The sequence below is a fragment of the Zalophus californianus genome, chromosome 11 (genome assembly GCF_009762305.2).
Source record: "Zalophus californianus isolate mZalCal1 chromosome 11, mZalCal1.pri.v2, whole genome shotgun sequence".
Classification (NCBI taxonomy): Eukaryota; Metazoa; Chordata; class Mammalia; order Carnivora; family Otariidae; genus Zalophus; species Zalophus californianus.
Window position 1 is genome coordinate 69,724,906 of NC_045605.1, and position 23,567 is coordinate 69,748,472.

At 42.1% G+C, this 23,567-nt stretch overlaps 2 protein-coding genes across 9 annotated transcripts in view; one reads left to right on the forward strand and one right to left on the reverse strand.

Moving 5' to 3' along the window:
- The window catches only part of LOC113914132 (vitamin D 25-hydroxylase), a 40,652-nt gene extending 34,945 nt beyond the window's left edge, over positions 1–5,707 (reverse strand). For 6 of the 8 annotated variants that reach the window (XR_003517388.2, XR_003517387.2, XR_003517386.2 and 3 more), the window contains exon 1: positions 5,434–5,707. Coding sequence is in view for 2 of the 8 variants with exons in the window: in XM_027579031.2 (XP_027434832.1) it covers positions 5,434–5,658 (225 nt within the window). In the remaining 6 variants the exon portion in view is untranslated. Of the gene's footprint in view, positions 1–4,358; positions 5,062–5,433 lie in introns of those variants that run through there. The other 2 variants (XM_035722880.1, XM_035722879.1) reach the window with 2 other exon arrangements.
- The window catches only part of LOC113914133 (calcitonin receptor-stimulating peptide 1), a 53,838-nt gene continuing 35,437 nt past the window's right edge, over positions 5,167–23,567 (forward strand). The window contains exons 1-2 of the mRNA XM_035722883.1: positions 5,167–5,439; positions 6,712–6,804. The gene's annotated coding sequence lies outside the window, so the exon portion shown is untranslated. The remainder of the gene's footprint in view (positions 5,440–6,711; positions 6,805–23,567) is intronic.

The following is a 23,567-nucleotide window of genomic DNA, read 5'->3' on the forward strand; positions in this document are numbered from 1 at the left end:
CTTCTCCCTCTGACCCTCTTCCCTCTCGTGCTCTCTCTCATTCTCTCTCAAATAAATAAATAAAATCTTTAAAAAAAAAAAAATTTGGTCCCTAGGGGCGCCTGGGTTTAAGTGTCTTTTGGCTCAGGTCATGATCCCAGGGTCCTGGGATCCAGCCCCGCATCGGGCTCCCTGCTCACCGAGAACTGCTTCTCCCTCTCCCTCTCCCTGCTTGTGTTCCTTCTCTTGCTGTGTCTCTCTCTGTCAAATAAATAAAATCTTAAAAAAAAAAAATTGGTCCCTATTTGAGGGTAAAACTGGGGAAACTGCTATTTGAACTAGCATCTATTCTGGTATGTGCTGTTTTCAAGGACTTTTGGTAAAGGTCTGTGAAACACTTTCCTTCCCTTCTAGAAGTCAGTCTGTGATCAAGTTTCTTTCCCTCCCTGCAAACCAGCTCTGCCCACAATTTTTCACTCTCCCAGGTAATGAGCACTCCATTCATCCTTCCAGCTGTTCAGGACCCAAACTACTGCCTGTGTTGACTCTATTTTTCTCCCCAGCCCCACATCACTGCTTAGAGTCACGTTGCTCCTATTTTCAGAATATAAACAGGAGATGGCAATTTCTTACCCTTCCATCCCTAACACTCTGATTCAGGCCACCTTCATTTTCCCTCATGTTATCACAACAGCCTCTCAACTTGTCTCTTTATAGGTGATTCTCAATATTACATACTCCTGATTCAGGGCTTTTGTGCATGTTCTTTTGGCTTGGAATGTTCTTCCCCTAGTTATTCCTAGAGTTTACTCCTTCATTTCCTTTAAGCCTCTGCTCAAATGTCTTCTTTGCAGTGAGGCCTGCTCTACCTCAGTTAAAATTCTACCCCTTAGCCTTCTCCATCTCCCTTCCCCTAATTTAGTTGACTTCACACTCTGTACTCTGATGTATTTTATCATTTACTTATTCTATTTATATTGTCCATGTCCTCCCCGTCCACCTCAGCCCCCAGGAGAACATAAGCTACACCAGGACAGGGATTTTTACCACTGTTTTGTTTACTGCTGTATCTTCACACTTAGGACAGTATGTAGCAGATGTTGATAACTGATAAGTATATGCTAAATTACTGAATAGTGGTGAAGACATACTTTTAAGTATACTATTACACAACACCATGGGTGAAGGGCTAGTAAGAGGGATGTGAAAAGTGCCATTGATGAAAACTGATAAACACTTTTCAACCTTTGCTTGGGCTGTTTTCTCATTTGAAATGCCTCCCTTGACTGCCATACTGTCCAGACCATACCATGTCTTTAGGGAATATCCTCTACGAAGCCTTTCTTGGTGCACTCTCCTTCTCTTTATTCTGGGGATGCAAGACTGCTTCAACATTCAAAAATCAATCCAAGTGATGCACCACATTAATAAAATGAAGGATAAAAATAATATGATCACTTCAACAGATGGAGAAGAAACATTTGAAAAAATTCAACATCCATTCACAAGAAACCTCTCAACAAAGTGGGTTTAGAGGGAATATACCTCAATATAATATAGACAATATATGACAATCCCACAGCTAACATCATACACAATGGTGAGAAGTTAAGAGTTTTTCCTTTAAGATCAGGAACAAGACAAGGATGTCCACTCTCACCACTTTTATTCAACATACTACTGGTAGTCCTAGCCACAGCAATCAAACAAGAAAAATAGTAAAAGGCGCCAAAATTGGTAAGAAAGAAGTAAAACTATCTGTGGATGACATGATACTATACATCGAAAACCCTAAAGACTCCACCAAAACACTATTAGAAGTAGCAAATGAGTAAGTAAAGTTGTAGATCACAAAATCAATATACAGAAATCTGCTGCATTGCCATAATAATGAAGTACCAGAAAAATTAATAAAACAATTCCATTTATGATAGCATCAAAAATAAAATATCTAGGAATAAATTTAACCAAGGAGGTGAAAAACCTGTACCCTGAAATCTATAAAACACTAATAAAAAAAAATTGAAGATGACACAAATGGAAAGATATTCCATGTTCATGGATTGGAAGAACCAATACTGTTAAAATGTCCATACTACCCAAAACAATCTAAAGATTTAATGTAATTGGTATCAAAATACAAACAGCATTTTTCACAGAACTAGAAATCCTAGAACAAATAATCCTAAAATTTATATTATATAAAAGACCCTGAAAAGCCAAAGCAATCTTGAAAAAGAAAAACAAAACTGGAGGTATTACAATCCCAGATTTCAAGATATATTACAAAGATATAATAATCAAAAATACTATGATCCTGGCACAAAAATAGACACTAGATTAATGGAACAGAAGAGGGCCTAGAAATAAACCCACGATTATATAATCAATTAATCTACAACAAAGGAGGCAAGAATATGCAATGGAGAAAAGACAGTCTCTTCAATAAATGGTGCTGGGAAAACTGGACCAATACATGTAAAGAATGAAACTGGACCATTTTCTTACACCATATAAAAAAATAAACTCAAAGTGAATTAAAGACCTAAATATGAGTCCTGAAACCATAAATATCCTAGAAGAGAAGATGGAGAGTAATCTCCTAGTCATTTCCCTTAGCAATTTATTTATGGATAGGTTTCCTCAGGCAAGGGAAACAAAAGCAAAAATAAACTATTGGGACTATACCAAAAGAAAAACTTTTACACAGCAAAGGAAACCATTAAAAAAACAAACAAAAACAACAACAAAAAAACCTGAAAAGGCAACCTACTGAATGGGAGAAGGTATCTGCAAATGATATATCCAATAAGAGTCTGATATCCAAAATACATAAAGAAATTATACAACTCAACACCATTAAAACAATCTAATTAAAAATGGGCAGAGGACCTGAATAGGCATTTTTCCAAAGAAGACATACACATGTCGTGAGACACATGAAAAGATGCTCAACATCACTAATCATCAGGGAAATGTACATCAAAACCACAATGAGATATCACCTTATACCTGTCAGAATGGCTAGTATCTGGGGTGCCTGGGAGGCTCAGTCGATTAAGTGTCCCTCCTCTTGATCTCAGCTCAGCTCTTGATTTCAAGGTTGTAAGTTCAAGCCCCAAGTTGGGCTCCACGCTGGGCATGGAGCCTACTTAAAAAAAAAAAAATGGCTGGTATCAAAAAGAAAAGAAATAATAAGTGTTGGCAAGGATACGGAGAAAAAGATACCCTTGTACACTGTTGGTGAAAACGTAAATTGGTGCAGATACTGCAAAAACGGTATGGAAGTTCCTCAAAAAATTAAAATTAGAAATAGTATACAGGGGCACCTGGGTGGCTCAGTCAGTTATGTGTCTGACTCCTGGTTTTAGCTTAGGTAGTGACCCCAGGGTGGTGGGATCGAGCCCTGAGGCCAACTCTGTGCTCAGCAGGCAGTCTACTTCCCCTCTCCACTGCCCCTCCCCCCAAAGCGTGTGCCTGTGAACACTCTCTCTCTAAAATAAAGAAATCTTAAAAAAGATAGCATACAATTCAGTAATTCCACTATTGGATATTTGTCTAAAGAAACTGAAAACATTTTCAAAAAGATATATGCACTGCTATGTTTATTACAGCATTATTTACAATAGCCGATATTGGAAGCAATCTAAATGTCCATCAATACATGAATGTATGAAGAAGTGACATAATGTATACATATATATGTATTACTCAGCCATAAAAAAGATGAGATCTTACCATCTGTGACAACATGAATGGACACAGAGGCTATTATGCTAAGTGAAATAAGTCAGACAGAAAGAATCTAAAAACAAAATGAACAAACAAAAGCAGAAACAGACCCATAAATACAGAGAACTGGTGGTTGCCAGAGGAGAGGGGGTGGGTGGATGGACAAAATGGATGAAGGTGAGTGGGAGGTACAAGCCTCCAGGTATGGAATAAGTCATGGGAATGAAAGGTTCAGCATAGGGAATATATGAAAAACATCTTCCTATTCTGCAAGACAGCATTCACATAACTGGTTTAAAGATACTTTTTATGTTACAGGCCTAATAAATTGTTTTGCAGTTAATAACCAAGAACATTTGAATAGCAGTTTACTGTTTCTAGTTATTATCATTACTCATGAAGAAAAATTAAAATTCAGAGAAAAGTTAACACTCAATTCCTGGAGAACTGGAAGGCTGACATAAAATATAAGAATTATATAATTTGCTTTACGTAAAAACACTTTCCCTTTAACAATGTCAACCATTAGAGCGGTGCAAGAACCTAAGATAATTCTCGGAAACTTTGGTTCAAATAAATTTAAGCCCCAACCTGAAATACCACAATTGCCAAAGAGCCCTGCTGTACTATTCCTTCAAAGCACTCACAATTTGTGGTCGATATTTAGAGTTGCTCTCTCTCCCGGGCTCTGACTCCCTAAAGTCAGGCAGTGTCGCCTTCCTCGCCTCATCCCCAGCACCTGGCCGAGCCTGGCAGCTTGTTGTTGCTGCGTAGGCATGAAAGGATTCAATACAAAACAGGTGAGCTCAGCCAGTGCCAATGCTCTGGAAACTTCTGCCTCCTTCCGAGGTTAGGACATCCTTCCAAGCACACGCTTGAGTTCTGGCCTTTTCCCCGGCAGGGAGCGGCGGTGCGGCTGTGTGCAAGTCCCTCAGCATTGGTGTGCTGCACTTTCCTTCTCTGCACAGTGCGAAAGGCCGGAAGTAGCTGGGCCGGACGGTTGTGAGTTTACGTCAGGGCACCTTGGAAGGGAGGCTGGCCCACAGCGGCGCAGTCCCAGTGTTTGCTATGAGGATGTTCCTGGCCAGTCAGGCCGACACTGCTCACTTCGCTGTAGGACTCCGCACCGATTTTTAGTCATCAATTCATTCGCTCTTTCGTAATTATTTTCCAGAGACCATCTTGGCCAGGGGCCTTACCTGCGCTTTCTAATCCCCATAGCAGACGCCTAGAGCAGCCATCCTTAGATGCAAACATTTAGTAACGTCCTATTAAACATTAATCACGACCTAGAACTTGGATGCCCCATTTTCGCGAGAAGCCACGGGTAGAACCGCACACCCGTCTAGTTCCCACCCGCTGCCAAAAAAAAAAAAAACAAACCCAACCCACACGCTTCCCAAAACAGCTCGGGGCCCCACTGCGCAGGCGCGGAGCACAATCTTGGCGCCCTCGGGGCCCATGCGCAGGCGCGCGAGCACTACCAGGGGATTCCCGCCTGATCCCGCTAGGCGTCGGAAGGGTGGGAGGTCCTGGCTGGGCCGGGTTCCCCTGAAGGGGCGCGGCCTCCAGGACTCCTACCCGCCGACTGGGGAAGCTGGTTCCCGAGAAGTCGGTAGTACAGGGGAGGGCAGTCTCGACAGGTCGGGCCTCGGAGCGGCCGTCAAGTCCACCCCTGAGGAAGGCCCGGGCCCTCCCAGCCCGCAGCCCGTCGGCCTGTACCTCGCCGTACGTCTGGCTTTGCTTTCTCATGTAGACGTGGGGGAGCTCGCCCGAGGCGGCCAGCGAGTAGATGTTGCCGATAAATGGCAGCCCCGACGGCCCGGGGGGGAAGCCAGTCGGCCGCCTCTGCTTCAGCAGCTGGCGGATCCCCAGCGCGAAGAGCAGCAGAAAGAGCGCGCCTCCGAGCGCCGGGGCGCATGCCTCAGCGCCCAGAGGGTCCCACATAGCTGGGCCGGGGGCTGGTGCTACGAACCCCGGGGCCTTGGAGCTGGTTCGCCCTCCTGCCCCGTCTCATTCCTATTGGTCGGACACCGCGAGGTCCCGCCCCCGTTCCCTGGCCATTGGTTGGCTGCTCCGGGCAGTTAACTCCGGGCCCTGTGGGGCTCAGAGTCTAGGTGCAGAGGCGGGTGCCACCCTTTGGATCTGGGCGTGGCTCCAAGCGACCTCGAGCCTCTGGGCTTTTCCAGGGTGTTGACCCCAGGGCTTGGGGAACGCTTCTGCACAACCTCCGTCACTGGGCTAGGAGGATCCTTCCTCCCTTGCGGCCAGCCCTTTCTGAAGGTGAATTTTTAGGAACTATTAAATAAGGAACTCTTAAATATAGAGTGGAAAAACTGCAAAGGTTATCAGAACTCAGTCTTGAACTAAACCTGATAATCTTCAGAATTAACACTTGAGAACTGACTCATCAGTATTAAAAAAAAGATCTGTCCTGTTTTACTCATTTGTTCCTTCATCATTATGAGACATTTTTGTATGTGTTCCCCTAAGAATTAGATTTCACAATATTTAGTAACCTGAGTTAATCATGTATCTTTTCACTCGTTTCTGGTCTTCCCAAACTGGTTACTTCTTGGCAATCATTAGTCTGCAGTTGCCTAGGAATGGTACTCGATGTGGGAAACAAAGAAGGAAGTATAGAGAAAATTAAACGTCCTTATAACCTGCAGCCAAATAGACAAATATTTGAGGCTGCAGTGTAACAGTCTTCCAGGAAACATTCTAACTTTCTTAATGTTAATGCCTTGCAAGAGGGAAGAATAACCTTGGTTTGACAATAGCAAGTCCTCAGGTATCCTGAGAGTCTTCTTTAGCATATGAACATCCTTTTGGAACTTCCCTTATCTTTACTTCCTCCAACCTCAAAGTGTTTAATCAGTTGCTCCTCCCAATCCCCTGGGGCAGTAGCTCTTTGTGCCCATGGGTCCTTTAATTAAAAAAAAAAAAAATCACCTTTTTGCAACAAAAACATTTCAAGAATTCTTTCTTGGCCGTAAGCTCCGAACCCCAACAACACTACTCCAAAAACACACCATTTGATGCTGGAACATGGGGCTTTTCATCTGGACTCTGAGCCGCGGTGCCAACTTGGTGAGTGTTTTCCTCTACTTACTACTTAGTTTTTCTCTACCTTTACTCTCATTTCAGGGGCTTTTCAAGGAGTACAGTCTTACTAGAACGCTTTCATGTGGATTGCTCAGGCTGCAATCCTCTAGCCCGTGGCTACTCTATGGGGAGGACAAAGCCTGCCTTCTGGCTAAGAGTAACCTGGCCTGAATGGTAATAAGACCCAGAAACTTGATGCCCTCTCTATTCCTGTCCTTATACAAAGCTGTCTGTCTTGGGCATGTGATGGCCACCTGAGTCACCAGAATGGCTGCCAATCTTAATACTCCCGTGTGTTCCTCCTTATTGGTCTAATGTGATACCTTCCACATCTGTAGTCTAGGCACTTCTGGCCACAAGACCCTCACTGGGAGTTGGCCAAAACCGGTACCCGATTGAATTAAAACCCTACTGGGGACCATTTCCTAGCGAAGTTGGCTATAAAGACTTCATGTGTTGGGACGTCGCTTAGATCATGATGATTTCTATCTTTACTGTTCTCTGTCAATGTCCTCTGCTAACTAAAGTTACAAAATTGGGTAGTTTCCTCTTGTAAAACTTTTCTAGTGTCTTCCATGGGTTAAAAATGGTGAGTTCTTTGTGGCCTTCACTTCATGGCGGGACCTTAACAGTAAGTGAAACTCGGTCCATATGCCAGCACCCATTGTAGTCTCGAATGTGATGGGAAAGCGGGGGCGGGGGAGGAGGGCAGGCAGGACCTTTACGGCTGGCGGTGATCTTAGTGATTTAGTTTGAGGGATGCTTTCAGTCGCTTTGACACCAGGAACCTCTGACCTATCCTGTGCATGGGGCACCACCTAGCAGTCGGGGGGAATTTTCTTGGTAATGGACCTTCTTTTTTCAGTCCCCAAGGACTCTCCCTTGGGATGCCTTTTAACCCACTGGAAACAATTCGGATTGTAAGATTTAAGGAAGCGAAGCTTAAAAATCTGTGTCAGCTCATCTGTTCAAGCTGACAGGCTTTAGGACCAGGAGACCTCTTTCTCTGCACTCTTGGCTTTTATCTGCCTTTCCCTCCCCACCTATAGCTTCACCACCTTGGATTGCAGCCTGCCTAACTGGTTCCTACACCATCTGGGTGCCCCTGGCACCACTGGCTTCTCCTACCCTTGCCGTTGAGGAGCGAAGAGCACCCCCTCGAACTTAACACCACCCACTTCAGATTTCCCCACCAGTGTCCCCAGTAAAAACTGACAGTGGGGAGCAAATTGGTTGACTTTTAAGTGGACCCAGGTGGAACATAATTCGGTATTTAAAGTAATTGAAACTTTATTCTACCAAGATTTACTAAAGATCAAATAAGCTCATGTTATCTCTGTTGCAGTTTGTTAGCAAAAAGATGATTTAAAATGATGGTTAATTTTGTTTGTCTGTTTTCATGGGTAATTGTTAAGATAGCTTTCAAAGTCTTTGGCAACCTGAAACTTTAAAGTTTTGCTTAGATAACAAATAGGATTGAATTCATTGGACATCTAGGCCTTTTTCAAATGAGATAAAATACTAAAGCACTGATTGCTGAATGTAGGTTTGTGCTTTTGACTTCTTATTGCAAAGAAAATAAGGATATTTGAGTCTGTTTGAAAACATGCTTTGTGCTTAATAGATTCATAAATTTGCCATCTAAAGAATTCTGGTGTGACAGTTCACAATTGGTTACTACTTAGTTTTCGCTGAGACTAAGGTCTCTGAGTTAAAATTCTGCTAAATGTAATTAAGACTGACAAGAATAAGGGAAGCAACTGAATGAACAAGTTGTAGGTTTATGAGGGAAAATCTTTGGAAGGGAATTTTATATGTGGTAAGGACTAAAGTTGAATGGATTTTATTTTATTTTTTTTTTTTTTGAAATTTTTTTTTAAAGATTTTATTTATTTAATTGACAGAGAGAGACAGAGAGAGAGGGAACACAAGCAGGGGGAGTGGGAGAGGGAGAAGCAGGCTTCCCGCCGAGCAGGGAGCCCGATGCGGGGCTCGATCCCAGGACCCTGGGACCATGACCGGAGCTGAAGGCAGTTACTTAACCAACTGAGCCACCCAGGCGCCCCAAGTTGAATGGATTTTAAAAGTACAGTGGTATACGATTGAAATTCTGCTTTTCTCTCTTAAAAAGACAGTTTTCTTGAATTGTTGCTCTATGCTTGATAAGAAAATGTAAACAAAGTTTTTTCTCTTTTGTCTGTCTAGAAAACTAGTTTCTAGGTTTTGCTTTTTTTTTTTTAAGATTTTATTTATTTGACAGAGAGAGACAGCGAGAGAGGGAACACAAGCAGGGGGAGTGGGAGAGGGAGAAGCAGGCTTCCAGCTGAGCAGGGAGCCCGATGTGGGGCTCGATCCCAGGACCCTGGGATCATGACCTGAGCCGAAGGCAGACGCTTAACGACTGAACCACCTAGGCGCCCCCTAGGTTTTGTCTTTGATCACTTGGTTAAAACTTCTCAATATTAAATGAGCTAAGTTTTGCTGATAACTATATAACCCTACATATTTGCCTTTGGAATCTCTTATTGTAACCTTGGTTAAATGAGTAAGTTTTGTAATAATCTGTAATCTTATTCAGGCATGTGTTATAACTTTGAGGTTTTTAAACAAACTTCCCAAGATTTAAATTGTAAATGAAGTCTTAATAAGCCTTAGGTTAAATTGCTTGGATAAATGCTTTAACTATCCTAGAGATGATAAGCAATTCCTAATGTTTTAATATGTTCTAGTATCAGGCCATCATTTAATATTCTGATTTTTGAAGTCTTAAGTGTTACAGAAATAACCAGATTTCCCTGCCAGCTATATTGTAACCTCTCATCAGATCTTTAACCATGTCCATCTTTGAGTCTTTCTGTTATTTATAATTATTGTTCGTATTCTCTTGCAAAACGTGTTTCATCTTCAAGGAGATTCATAAAAAGGACTTTTGACAAATACAGGTTTTTAATATCTTTAAAATCCCAAAACTAAAATTGGTAAGAATTTCCAGAACTGACTAAACTGAGGAAGATTATAGTTTTTGTGACTTTTGTTTAAAACATTGCTGGTTCTCTAATATTTGCTCTTCCTGACTAAGGAAACTTCCTCTTAAGATATCTGTGGTATAAAAAATAAGATAAAATATTCCTCTGTGAACAAATTGAAGACTAACTTTTCTCTCTACCTGAACCCTCTGAAATTCAAAACGTCTCCATAAGTATTCTTTATCTCATGGCAATTACAGTCATTTGCGTAAGGTCAATAAGAATGTGTTCTGCTTGTAACAGGACACCATTGGAAACATTATTTTACCAAGGTTTTGATGGGAATGTCATATTTGAGAGACATGCACAGACTCATATATGACCAGACAGCTTTAAGGAACTAAGGTTGACTTTATTTTATTTTTTTTAAAGATTTTTATTTATTTGAGAGAGAGAATGAGAGAGAGAGAGAGCATGAGAGGGGGGGAGGGTCAGAGGGAGAAGCAGACTCCCTGCTGAGCAGGGAGCCTGATGTGGGACTCCATCCTGGGACTCCAGGATCATGACCTGAGCCGAAGGCAGTCGCTCAACTGACTGAGCCACCCAGGCGCCCCTAAGGTTGACTTTATGAAGCATGAAGCCAACACTTTAAAATGTTGGCTTGATACTTGTTTGTTTGTTTGTTGTTTGATACTTTTTTGTTTTGTTTGTTTGTCAAAAAAAATTTGAGACAGAGTGGGTAAGGGGCAGAGGGAGAAGCAGACACCCCGTTGAGCAGGGAGCCCAGTGCGGGGCTCCATCCAGGGACTCCAGGATCATGACCTGAACTGAAGGCAGGCTCTTAACTGACTGAGCCACCCAGGTGCCTCATTGGCCTGATACTTTGCTTACAGAGTTCCCAGAGGTCTTACCAGGTAAGTAAAGAACGTCACTTCCTGGCAGGTGCAGGAACCTCAGGATATATTGGGGACCTTCAGAAGAGGAATTTGCCCAAATCTATAGGTATACCAGGCCTGTCTGATGGCAGGCACTTGGCTTGGCTTCTGGCCTAGAGAGGCTACTAAAAGTTCAACCTAGAGATTCCTTATTATAAAAAGTTCCAGCAAAGCAAATTCTAAAAGATCTATATGATCAATCACTACTTTTGCTGAGCTTACATATGTCATGAAGCCAGGTTTGTTAAAATTAGATGTGTTTTATAATCAAATTAGCCCTGATTTGGCTATCTCTGGTTAAAAATGAGGGTTATTATAGAGAGAAAATGTTTCAATAACACATCTTTGTAAGATACTAGATTTTAAGCGTTGAGACTCAAGAAAACTGGATTACTCAGAAGGGGAAGTGCCCCAGAACAATCAATAGGGTTAAGTCCCTTTGAGTTACTATATGGAAAAACTGTAGACCTATCAATAGATGGAGACTTATAAGGCTCTGTAAAATTATTCACGTGGAACCAGGTTAATTCATAAATCTCTAAATGAATACACAAACCATATCCTCTCTAAACCAGATCTGGCAGTCACTAGCAACTCACCCCATATGAACCCCAGAAACATGGTTTATTTAGAGGATCACAAGTCTAATATAGCAGGGGATTTAACTCCAAAATGGTAGGGCCCTACTGGATGGGTCATATTATGTGCTCCCACTGCAATACAATTAGAGGGACACTCTTCATGGGCTCATATATCTAGAATAAAACCTGTTATCTCCTTCACCAGAAACCAATGGGCAAACTAACGTGCCTTCTTATTCCTGTGAATGTGTGGAAGACCTCAAATTTCTTTTCAAATGACATTAAAGGACTTGAGGGCAGGAAGAAAATTTTAGTTAACTATCATAGGTCTTTTTATTCAGAGTTTTCTTTCTTATTATAACACTAACCTTTTGTTGTTTTTTCCGGTGTCTCCCTCCCTGGTGCCAGGACTCCTTCACCGCCATAACTTCCAGCTGACACATGATCCTTTCTACTCAAGGAGGTTCATATATGTTATCTACCTTGGATTGGCTGCTTCTGCCTTTGGTAACTCCTATATATAAATTCCCAAACTGACCAGTGTTGACCCAGAGGTAGGGACATTTCTACGCCTGTATTCTGCAGGAAGAAGTTACAGAAGTTACAGAAGTTACCTTCTACCCTCAGCAACCTTAAAAATTTAAGGATCAAAATGGCTTGGGCCCGGGGGTGGGGGGCTGATTTGGGAAACAAAGGCAGAGGGAAATGTAGTTAAATTTAAATGTCCTTCTAACCCACAGCCCATTGACAAATATTTGAGGCTGGCCGACTATAACATTCCTCTAGGAAGTTCCCAACTGTCTTAATGTTAATGCCTTGCTAAAGGGAAAAAGAGCTTTGGTTTGACAATAGCAAGGCCTTAGGTATCCTGTGAGTCTTCTTCAGCATATGAACATCCTTTTGGAACTTCCCTTACCTTTACTTCCCCCAAACCCAAAGTATATAATCAGTTGCTCCTCACAATCCCATGGCAGCAGCTCTTTCTGCCCAGGGGGCCTGTCCTGATGCTTTAGTAACCTTTCTGCACCAGAGACGTCTCAAGAATTCTTTCTTGGCTCTCAGCTTTGGACCCCAACAACACTACTCCAAATCACATCAGTACTTACTATTTAAGTTTGCTAAATTACCTGAAATTAAGCAACTGATTGCTTATTTGGGAATTCCCATTTGGTATTTATTTCTATTTCTCTTTACTACTGAGCAGTTCCTTGCAACATAGGACCTATCCAGGCCTGGGACTCCACTAACCACTGCCTTCCAGCTGTGATCAGCAGTGGCAAGAGTGTTAACGGTCCTCAATAGCTCAAGGCTCATTGATATAACAAATACTTATTGGATGCCTATTATGTTGTGGTATCCTAAGCAGTGGAGATAACAGAGGTCAGAAGAGCAACAAAGTCCCCACCCTCCTAGAATTTACATTCTTGTGAAAAGGAAGAGGAATAAATAAAATAATTTTAGATAATTATAATCAAGTGAAAAGTGTGTGGTGAGATACCTTAGCGGGTGAGAGATGTCAAGAAATGTCTCTTTAAGAAGATGACATTTGGGAAAAAAATGACATTTGAGCTTAGATCAAATGATAAGGAGATGTATTAATTTCCTCCTGCTGCTGTAACAAATTACCACAAAAAGTGGCTTAAAACACACACACACACACACACACACACACACACACACACACACACACACACACACACACACACACACACACACACACACACACTTATTATCTTACAACTTTTGAGCTCAGAAGTCCAAAATGGGTCTTCCTGGGTTAAATGCTAGGTGTGGTATGGCTGCATTCCTTCTAGAGACTCTAAGAATCCATTTCCTTGCCTTTTCCAGTTGCCCATATTCTGTGATTTGTGTCCCCATTCCTCCATCTTCAAAGCCAGCAACATCAGGCTGTCCTTGTCCTGGATCTGACTGTATTCTGCCTTCCTCTTCCACTTACAAAGACCCTTGTGGTTATTTGGGGCCTATCTGGATAATCCAGGTGATCATCCTAGAGTCACCTGTTTAGCGACCTGAATTTCATCTGCAACCTTATTTCCCCTCGCCATGAAACCTAACCTATTCATAGGTTGTGGCCATTAAGACGTGGACATATTAGGGGGGAGGAGCAGTATTCTGCTTACCACAGGAGGCAAACCTTAGGGAAATCTGGGGGAAAATCTTCCAAAGAGAGAATATCAAGAGCACAGGTCCCCACATATTAAGCAAGCCCTATCTTAGAGTGTTTCCAGTTTCTCACTTCTATATTTCTGATGCAAATACAGTGGAGATGAAGCCAGCCAATTAGGTGATCTTAGAGTTTGGCTGTTTAACTGTTTGGAGCTCACTGATTGGTAAGTGGATATGCCCAGGGTCTGAAGATCTATTTCACAGGATCTCCAGGTATGGAATATCTACCTATTGAAACAGGGTGTTTCATAGCATCTCCAGCCACAGAATATTTACTGGTTCACCTATTACAAATGCCTGATATATTATTACCTTTAGAGATTCCTTAAAAGTCTCAGACATCAGCCCTGCCTGCCTTCCCCAACATCAGGTGTGCAGTGTCTGGGCTGGCTACAGCTGTTATGCAGTATTGGTATACAGTTAAAGAATGGTCCCTTTCCATCATTTATTTATTTGTTTTTTAAAGATTTTTCTTTATTTGTCAGAGAGAGCAAGTGAGCACAAGCAGGGGGAGCGGCAGGCAGAGGGAGAAGCAGGCTCCCTGCTGAGCAAGGAGCCCGATGTGGGACTCGATCCCAGGACCCTGGGATCGTGACCTGAGCTGAAGGCAGACGCTTAACTGACTGAGCCACCCAGGCGTCCCTCCATCATTTACTTTTTAAACGTATTAATCTTCATTTCAAAAATAACTTTCCATTCACATAAAGTCAGGAGCGTTCCTTCTTTGGTATTCTCCCCTGCTATGTTCACAGGATAACTGGAGTCCTGACAAGCAGTCTGACAGACCAACAGCACTAATGAGATGCTTCCTCCTTCACCCACACACCTCTTGGGAGATAGTCGTGGTAGAGGGCGGTGGTCCTCAGGAATCATTAAACGTCCCTCAGAACACAGATCCTTTCTTGTCACCATTTACCATGTTTTCTCACTGCTCAGCAAAGAAAAACCACTTACTTTGCTTCCCCTCCCTGCGTTTTCTCCCTGAGTGATAGAAAATGACGAATAAAGTTTGTCTATGGATTTTATTATGACAAAGATTTGGGTGGGACAGGAAGTAAAGGATTTTACTGTTTCCTAAGAGGAATCCATCTTCAGTTTGCAGGGTGGAATGGATGCCTGAGGAAATGTGAAAACCCTGTATATAGGACTCTGAACACTTCTGTGAGTGGAACAGTAACCGTCTCAAGAGAGGACAGTATTGCTGGATTGGAGCAAGGGCCTCTTTCTTGGCCTTTGGAAACATTCCCTCCAGGGTTCATTCAGAGGGACAGTGTCAGATGAGTGTCTTGAGAGCTCCCTGCCAGTTCTTGGATGGCTGCAACTCTGGCCTGAGCCCTGGGTGCTCACCTGACGTTCCTCCCCCAGTGTACGGTGTTGGCAACCACCACAAATGCGTTTCTTCTGTATATTCCATTATGTGCACTCACACCTGTGTTTCACCAGAATGGGAGGAAATAGAGTCAGAGGAAGCACTGAGGTGAGCCATATTGGAACCTGAGGCAAAAGAAAAAAACAATACTGATCTTTATTTTAAAATTTTTTTTAAAAAAGATTTTATTTATTTGACAAAGAGACAGTGAGAGAAGGAACACAAGCAGAGGGAATGGGAGAGGGAGAAGCAGGGAGCCTGATGTGGGGCTCTATCCCACAGATAGATCTCAGATCATGATCTGAGCTGAAGGCAGATGCTTAATGACTGAGCCACCCAGGCGCCCCAACTTTAAACATTTTTATGTCTCTCTCTCTCTTAATGTAAGCACTAAACCCAACCTTGGGCTCAAACACATGACCCTGAGATCAAGAGTCTCATACTCTTAACTGAGCCAGCCAGATGCCCCCAAATTTTGATACCTTGTTCCTCATGGATTTTTGCATTAATTTAGATTGTGAAGTGTTACACTGAAATGTTTTCTTGATTATGGAGCTTTTTGATGCTCCCTTAAATTTTTCTCCCAAAGTAAATAAATGCCTCACCCAAGTCCTGACCATGGGAAGTAGAGTACCCAAATGATGATTTCAGTTACAAAGTGGTATGTAGGAACAAGAATGAGAAATGACTTTTTCTAGACTTTTCTAGACTTTTCCCCAATGTCTAGACAGCTGTAGAGAGATCACATTTCTCCCAGGAGTCATTCCTGCCATGTCCTGGGAATGCTCAGCAGACCACCCCTGCCACTGCCTCTCCTCCAGCTCCCTTCTGGGCCATCTTCTAATCTTGACATCCTCTATCCTTTCCTTGTATTTAAATAGAAGTCTAAAGTGGATGAACCCTTTATGACCATCTTGTTGAGGACCCTTTTCCAAATGTGGTATCTGAGACTCAGGAAGTGTAATGCTCTTTCCAAGGGCACACAAGAGAATCCCAACACAACCAGAAATCTGGCCTCTGGGCTTGCCACATGTTCCTTCTGTCATTCATCCCAAAATTATTCAGCACCTACTAGATTAGTTGCTAGGGATGTAATGGTGAACAAAATCAGTCATGGCCCCCACCTTCCTGGGATTTACAGTTTATTATAAAACACAAACATCAGTCAAATAATCCCCAATAGATATACTTTACGAACAGTTTTCTGAAGTAAAGAACAGTTCTGTAAGCCTGTATATACCACAGGAAATGTGATCAGTATTGGGAGTTAGAAACTGAAGTCTGGAGCATAGAACTAGCTTATTCCCAGGTACTTATCTTCCCCAGGATTATGTTCACTGCAAAATTTTACTGAGATTCTTCTCAAGCTACTGGTCTTCTGTGGGACATTGAGTGCCAAGTAAAGGAAAAGGGATGTGAGTGTAACAAAATTCATTCTTTAAAGTTCATATCAGTCAGAGTCACTTAAGTACCAATTTGAAGCCTTCTTACTCTTGCTTTGCAAATGATTTTTTTTTAAGATTTTTATTTATTTATTTATTTATTTATTTGACAGAGAGAGAGAGAGAGAGAGAAGGAACACAAACAGGGGGAGTGGGAGAGGGAGAAGCAGGCTTCCCGCTGAGCAGGGAGCCTGATGCAGGGCTCGATCCCAGGACCCTGGGATCATGACCTGAGTCAAAGGCAGATGCCCAACAACCCAGGCTCCCCTGCAAATGATTTTGATAAAGATTCTTATATTGTGTTTCTAAAAACAGTAACTTATAAGCAAAATAAACAGAAGATGAAACTGATTGAACATGCTCATTGAAGACTAGTTATTTTAATTAAGAACATTCTTTTTTAAGAGTATAGGGGGAATGTGTAAATGTATTGGGTGATTTGGCTAAGTTTCTTTTTTTTTTAAAGATTTTTACATTTATTATTTGTTTATTTGAGAGAGAGAAAGAGAGCACGAGGGGGGAGAGGGGCAGAGGGAGAGGCAGACTCCTCTCAGTGGGGAGCCCAACACAGGGCTCCATCTGAGGACCTGGGATCATGACCTGAGCCAAAGGCAGATGCTTAACCCACTGAGCCAACCAGGTGTCCCGATTTGGCTAAGTTTCTAACACACAAAAAAATGCTAGAACTTGAAGGATTAACTTCGGTTACCTAGAAACCTTGCTTTGGGAGCCCTGATTCTTTGACGATGACAATGAAGGACAATCAAGATAAGCCTTACAGCAGTGGCTCCTAGAGGACCCAAGAGGAGAGTCCTGTGGCTTTTGCCTTTAAGCCAAAAATAATTTTAATCATTGTGGAACATAATGTGAGCCATTCTTTGATGTCCTGTATGGAACTTGTCCACTTCTCGGAGTGACCAACCTGCTCCATCACACTGCATCTTGGGCCATCCTATTCAGCTCATTTTCTTCGAATAACTGTGAAAGTATCTCCTGTTCTTCAGAAGAGACGTTTGTAAGTGGCTGGTGGGACAGAAGGTTTATTTCTCTGGGGTTTGAAGACCAGCATTTTGAGTATGAGAGAGGGAGTGGGCAATTTTCTGGGCCTACTTTAGATGGAGGGCCATTAAGACTTACCACAGGAAGGGCGCCTGGGTGGCTCAGTAATTAAGCGTCTGCCTTCGGCTCAGGTCATGATCCCAGGGTCCTGGCATTGAGCCCCACATTGGGCTCCGTGCTAGGCAGGAAGCCTGCTTCTCCCTCTCCTGCTTCCCCTGCTTGTGTTCCCTCTCTCACTGTGTCTCTCTCTCTCAAATAAATAAATAAAATTAAAAAAATAAAATAAAAGACTTAACTACAGGAATACCTGGCTTCCTACTTTCTGCCTACCCTAAATCATCCCACCCCAGGTCTGCTCCAGACTGCCTTCACTGGGGAGTCTTAAAATGCTCTGGACCTTAGTGACCTACACATCTGAGCCGCTCCAGCCTTCAACCCCTTATCCCTCTGATCAGCTTTCACTCTCAGTGCCTTCTCTTTTTCATTAATCCTTTGGTGAGAATGATTTCTGGAGGGTAAGATTCCTGTCTTATTCTCCTGAATCCCCCCATCCTTACATATGGTTAGGCACCATGGACCCCAAATCCATGCCAGATGATTGGCACTGGGAAAGTCTCCTCTGTCAAGATTAGAGGGCCCTCTGGGGAGTGTTGGAAGCCGATTTGCAGGCTCCAACGGAAGACATGTTTTGTCTCTAGGTTGATTCATCAGGAAAATGCTTGGGAGGCATTTGTCCACAGCAAGGCATGGTACTATCTGCACTCAATTTGTTCTCAGAGAAGCAAGGGCTCAGACACAAGGGCGAGTGTGTTTAAGAGAAGCAGGAATAAGGCCTACTGACCCCTGGTCTGAAGGGCATAGTGCTCTTCCCTCTTTAACACTCTTCTGAGAATCTCTCACTCCTCCTGTCTGGGGGATGGAGCAGTAATTCTCTTGATTATGCCTCCTTCCACAATGACACAACCTTGCACCCCTTGGCAACACTTCTGGAAGGCATAGAGTGAACTGATGTTAAAGGGGAAGGTAGAGTAGGGTCAACATGGCACAAAGCTTACAGCAACTATAGAGGATTTCAGAATTGGAGAAAACTTAAGAAACATTCAATCCAATTCAAGCTATATTTTACACGTGGAAGCTGAGGCCCCGAGTGGACAGATTCACTCAAGGTCACATACTCAGTTGGAGGCAGGAATAAGAACACAGTGTGCTGATTCCTGGGGCTGTCCTCTTTCTATTTGCTCAGGCTGCCTTAATTGAGTCAGAGTGAGTTACACCTCAGGTTTGACAATACGAGGCACTCCAAAGTCATTTCACAGATGTTTGAGTTCCAATTTAAGCAAAATGGACTAATTTGGCTAAGCAGATTGATAAACACAGAATAAATTGAGTGGAGAAATTTTCTGCTCTTTTAATGTCTCTTTTACTTTAATCTACTTAATTATTTAGGAAAATTTAGGATTTACTCTGAAATAAGTGAGTAAATACATAATTTTCTGCTGCAAAACTAAAAGTTTCCCATGCATATCCCGCACATATCTTTGGGTAATTTATGTTCTGACATTTTGTCTTCCATTATAATCAGTCTGGTTCTGAAAGACCTGACTGTTTTCTTTTGAACACATCTATTTCCCTAGAGAACCAGATGCATTAGCAAATATGACAGAAAATAGAGAAGACTGTTTGCTAATGTATTTTAGTAAAAAGCCTATGGTGAAATTGCATAAATGTTCATTTTTAAATTGAGACAAGTTGGGAATATCATTCCTGAATTTAAGTTTAACAATTCATAGAATATAAGTATCTCATTTTTGATCTAAAGTTTTAGTTTAGTTTAGTTTGTTGTATTTATGTGTTGATATCTTTAGAACACGATCCTGCAATTAGGCTTATAGTCAAGCTTCCAAAATTTCCTTGTGGTAAAGCTATATAGATACTATAATGAATATCTTCCTTCATCCTGGTTCTCTGTTTTTGGGATAATTTTCTTTGTGTAGATTTCCAAATGTAGAATTATTAAACTTATTAGTGAGGGTTCTTCTCCAGGGAAACAGTACCAGTAGGATTTAGATTTAGAGACAGTGATAAAAATAGAGAGACATGTAATTATAAGAGGAGATGTATTATAGGAATTGAGTTACGTGATTATGGAGGCTGAGAAGACCCATGATCTACTCTCTGCAAACTGGAGTACCAGGAAAGCTTGTCATATAATTTAGTTTGGGTCTGAAGGCCCGAGGAACTGGGGAGCTGATGGCCTAAGTCTGAGTGCAAAGTCCAAGAACAAGGAATGCCAATGTCTGAGAGCATGAGAAGATAGGGCAGCAACAGCAGTTGGAGTCACCAGCTGGTTAAGCTTACCATTATCCACTGTCATTCTCCAAGTTTTCTATTGTCTGCACCATCCAAATAGGAAAATTGAATAGGGATGTGTGACAATCACCGGTCTTGCATCTTTCAAGTTCCTGATGGTGGCACTCACTAATCTCTGTATTCTCTTCAAGGATGCAGTATTGCATTCCATAAACTATTTTTCTCGGTAGAGGCTGTTTTGATGACTTTCACTCGGCCTTTCCCATTATAGTAGCCCTTACTCCACAATTCAGGAAACCAAGGTGGGGATTCTTCTAGTTCTAAGTATGTCTACTCCAATTATAAATTCTGGAAATGCAGAAATAACCACAGAATGGGTTCAGAGACCCACTGGACCACTGTGAAATGGACCTGAGCTAAAACTCCATTGATCACCTGACTTCCATAAGCCTATACCCTGACTGCAGGGCCACAGTGACGTTCCAGGACCCCTTGAATTAGTGTCAGTTTGGAGCCAGTATCCAGTAATCTCTAAAAGATCAGATTATTTTGTTATCTTCAATGTACAGTTATGCTGGTAAAAGGCTGTAGGTCTCTTTGAGGAAGGCTGGGAAAAAGATTAGCAGTATGAATTTTTGGTAGTGTACCCTAGTCCTTCCTCAAGGACCTTCATTCAAAGGGTTCTTGGTCTCTAAACTGTCTCAATTCCAAGAATTGATTGAGGGTCCATGACTCTCTGTTTTCATTATTCAAAGTTAGGTTTTTCTTACCGTGATCTTAAACTTTTCTGCTTATCCAAGTCAAGAATTTAGTAGGCTTCCTATCTGTCTTGATTCTAGGACTCCCATGATAAACTAGGTAATGCCGTGGGTCTGCATAAATCAGACTATTTTGATTGCTGCTTTGACTCTTGTCCATTACAGTAACCATATGCACCTGCTTTTGATGGTGAGTGCCGTCACACGGCTCCTGCCACCCTGGGATCCAATTACTCCCACTGCATTTAGGTTTCTCAATTGAGTGGCTTGCAGTTCTCACGGTAAGGTCTGGCCTACAGAGGAGAGCGACCACAGAGCACTTCAAGGATGCTAGGGCTCCCCTGTGAATTAATTTCTCACAGTGTTGATGAAAGTTATGTCATCGGGGCCCTCCCACTCTGGGGGAGTAGGTTTTTAAATGACCAATTCACTCTAGCATTCCAATCTCCTTAAGCCTCTGGAATCCCGTACTCTACATTAAAGCAAGGGAGGTCAAACATTTCCAGTTCAGTCATGATGGGCCATCTTTTGGTCCATGTTTCAGCCAACTAAACAAACAGAGCCTTTTTTTTTTTTTTAACTACCTGAACTGCAAGATTAAGGGCAGAATTTCTGCTCAGTGAGTCCATATCGATAAATTTAGCCTGATACAACTTGATGTTCCTTCCACTCTTATCTCATACTCTTAATATCCATTGCAACACATATTTCCCAGATTTCTGCTTGTATAAATTAGAAAACTCAAATAGTTCTTTTAGAGTGCAGTACACCTCCTCACAGGTCATACTCTGTACCTTACGTTTAGGGGCCTGCTGGGACTTGAGTCTAGTTAGAGGTCTGGAAGCAAAGAGGGGAGGTGGGGTTGGGTTCTGAGGAGAATTGGGGTTGTGTTATATGTCAACTGCCTCAGTGGGAGGCATTATTATTTCCTCGGCTTACATATCTTTTCATCTGGCTTTTCATCTGTATCCTTTGTCATCTCTTTTCATAAACTGGTAGATATGTTTCCCTGAGTTCTGTGAGCCACACTAGTAAACTAATTGAACCTGAGGAGAGGATCATGGGGAAACTGATTTGTAGCGAAGTCAGATAGAAATTGTGGGTAGCCTGAGGATCTACTACTTGGGATGGGCATCTGAAGTGGTGGGGGGGAGCACTCTTATGGAACTGAGCCCTTAACCTGTGGGATCTGACACAATCTTCAGGTATATAGTGTCAGAACTAAATCATAAGCCACCTAGCTGGTGTTGCAGACAATAATTTGGTGGGGAAAACCGGCACATGTCTGATGTCAGAAGTGTTGGGAGTGCGGTAGTACTGTGAGTAAAGGAGATGCACAAGAAAAACTGGATTTTTCCCTAATACGCTACTAGATTACTAAGAGTTCCCACGTGGGTACCCTGCTCCCTGGATTCTGGATTTGTTGGCTTCCCAAGAACAAGTGCCACATTTCTCTCTGATCATACCCTAATATACAGCAGACTAGCAACCATTTCATTTTCTTCCTACTTTCTTTCTGAATAGGCCCTTTGATAGGCGGCTTTTGGTTCTATCCTTCCAAAACTATAATCTCTATCAGTTTGGAATGCTCCAGTTAATTAGAGCTCTTCAAATCCTGCCAAGATAGAGAAAGGGCCAGGCTTAGAAAAATACTGTCTTGCTCACACATGGGTTGATCCAAAAGCAGTATTTTAACCTGAGCTCTGAAATATAATATTGCACTATTATCTTAGGGGAAATTAACTTAGAAAAAAATGTATTTTTGCCTTCCTGATATTTTACTCAATTTCAGAACTTCATAATAAGCCCTCAGCTATGAACCTAGTGATTGCCTAGAACTTGCACATAAATTTAAAATCCAGGGCACCTGGGTGGCTCAGTTGTTAAGCGTCTGCCTTTGGCTCAGGTCATGATCCCAGGGTCCTGGGATCGAGCCCTGATTGGGCTCCCTGCTCTGCGGGGAGTCTGCTTCTCCTTCTCCCACTCCTCCTGCTTGTGTTCCCTCTCTTGCTATGTCTCTCTCTGTCAAATAAATAAATAAAATCTTAAAAAAAAAATCAAAGTTAAACCACTTATTTTGTCTCTGTCAAGGGGTATGTGTGTGTATGTCTGTGTGTATATGTGTATGTTTGTGTTCCTGTGGTAATGGTATTAAATTTCCAAATAGAACATTTGGAATAGAAAATTTGTTTAAAATAGATATAGTTAACCCTCCCAGATTATTTAATTAATTTATTTATTTTTATTAAAGGTTTTTATTTATTAGAGAGAGAGAGTGAGCGAGAGAGAGAGCACAAGCAGGGGGAGCGGCAGGGAGAAGCAGGCTCCCCGCTGAGCAAGGAGCCTGATGCGGGGCTCCATCTCAGGACCCTGGGACCATGACCTGAGCCGAAGGCAGATGCTTAACCTACTGAGCCACCCAGGCGCCCCTATTTTAGAATATATTATAAAATAGAATCTCTATTTTATAACTATCTTTTTAGGATTGGCCATCACTGCCAAAATAAAAATTATGAAAATAGTTTAATACCAAACTATAAGATAGTTACAGAAATAATACCTTTATTATTTAAAAAAGTTCTTAAAAATGTTTTTAAAAAGTTTGAAATTATAAGAAATTATCAAACAAAGGGCATGAGTAAATATGTAAGTCATTAAAAAGGAATTACAACTTAAAGAACAGAAGTGTCTAGCCCTATTCTTTTTTTTTTTTAAGATTTTATTTGTTTATTTGACAGAGACACAGCGAGAGAGGGAACACAAGCAGGGGGAGTGGGGGAGGGAGAAGCAGGCTTCCCGCGGAGCAGGGAGCCCAATGTGGGGCTCCATCCCAGGACCCTGGGATCATGACCTGAGCCGAAGGCAGATGCTCAACAACTGAGCCACCCAGGCGCTCCCCTATTCTTTATAATAAAAGCAAGATAAAACAACTCTGAAATTCATGGCAGCTTTGTTCAGAAAAGGCAGCTGGACATGGCCCAGGTGTCTATCAACAGGAGAATCAATAAACACCTATGGTATATTCATGCCATGGGATACAGCTCAGCAATGAAAGGGAGAAGAAAACCTGCTCATACTTGAAACAGCAGGGAGTAATCTTAAAAACATTTTGCTGTGTGAAAGAATTCTTATCCCAATGAG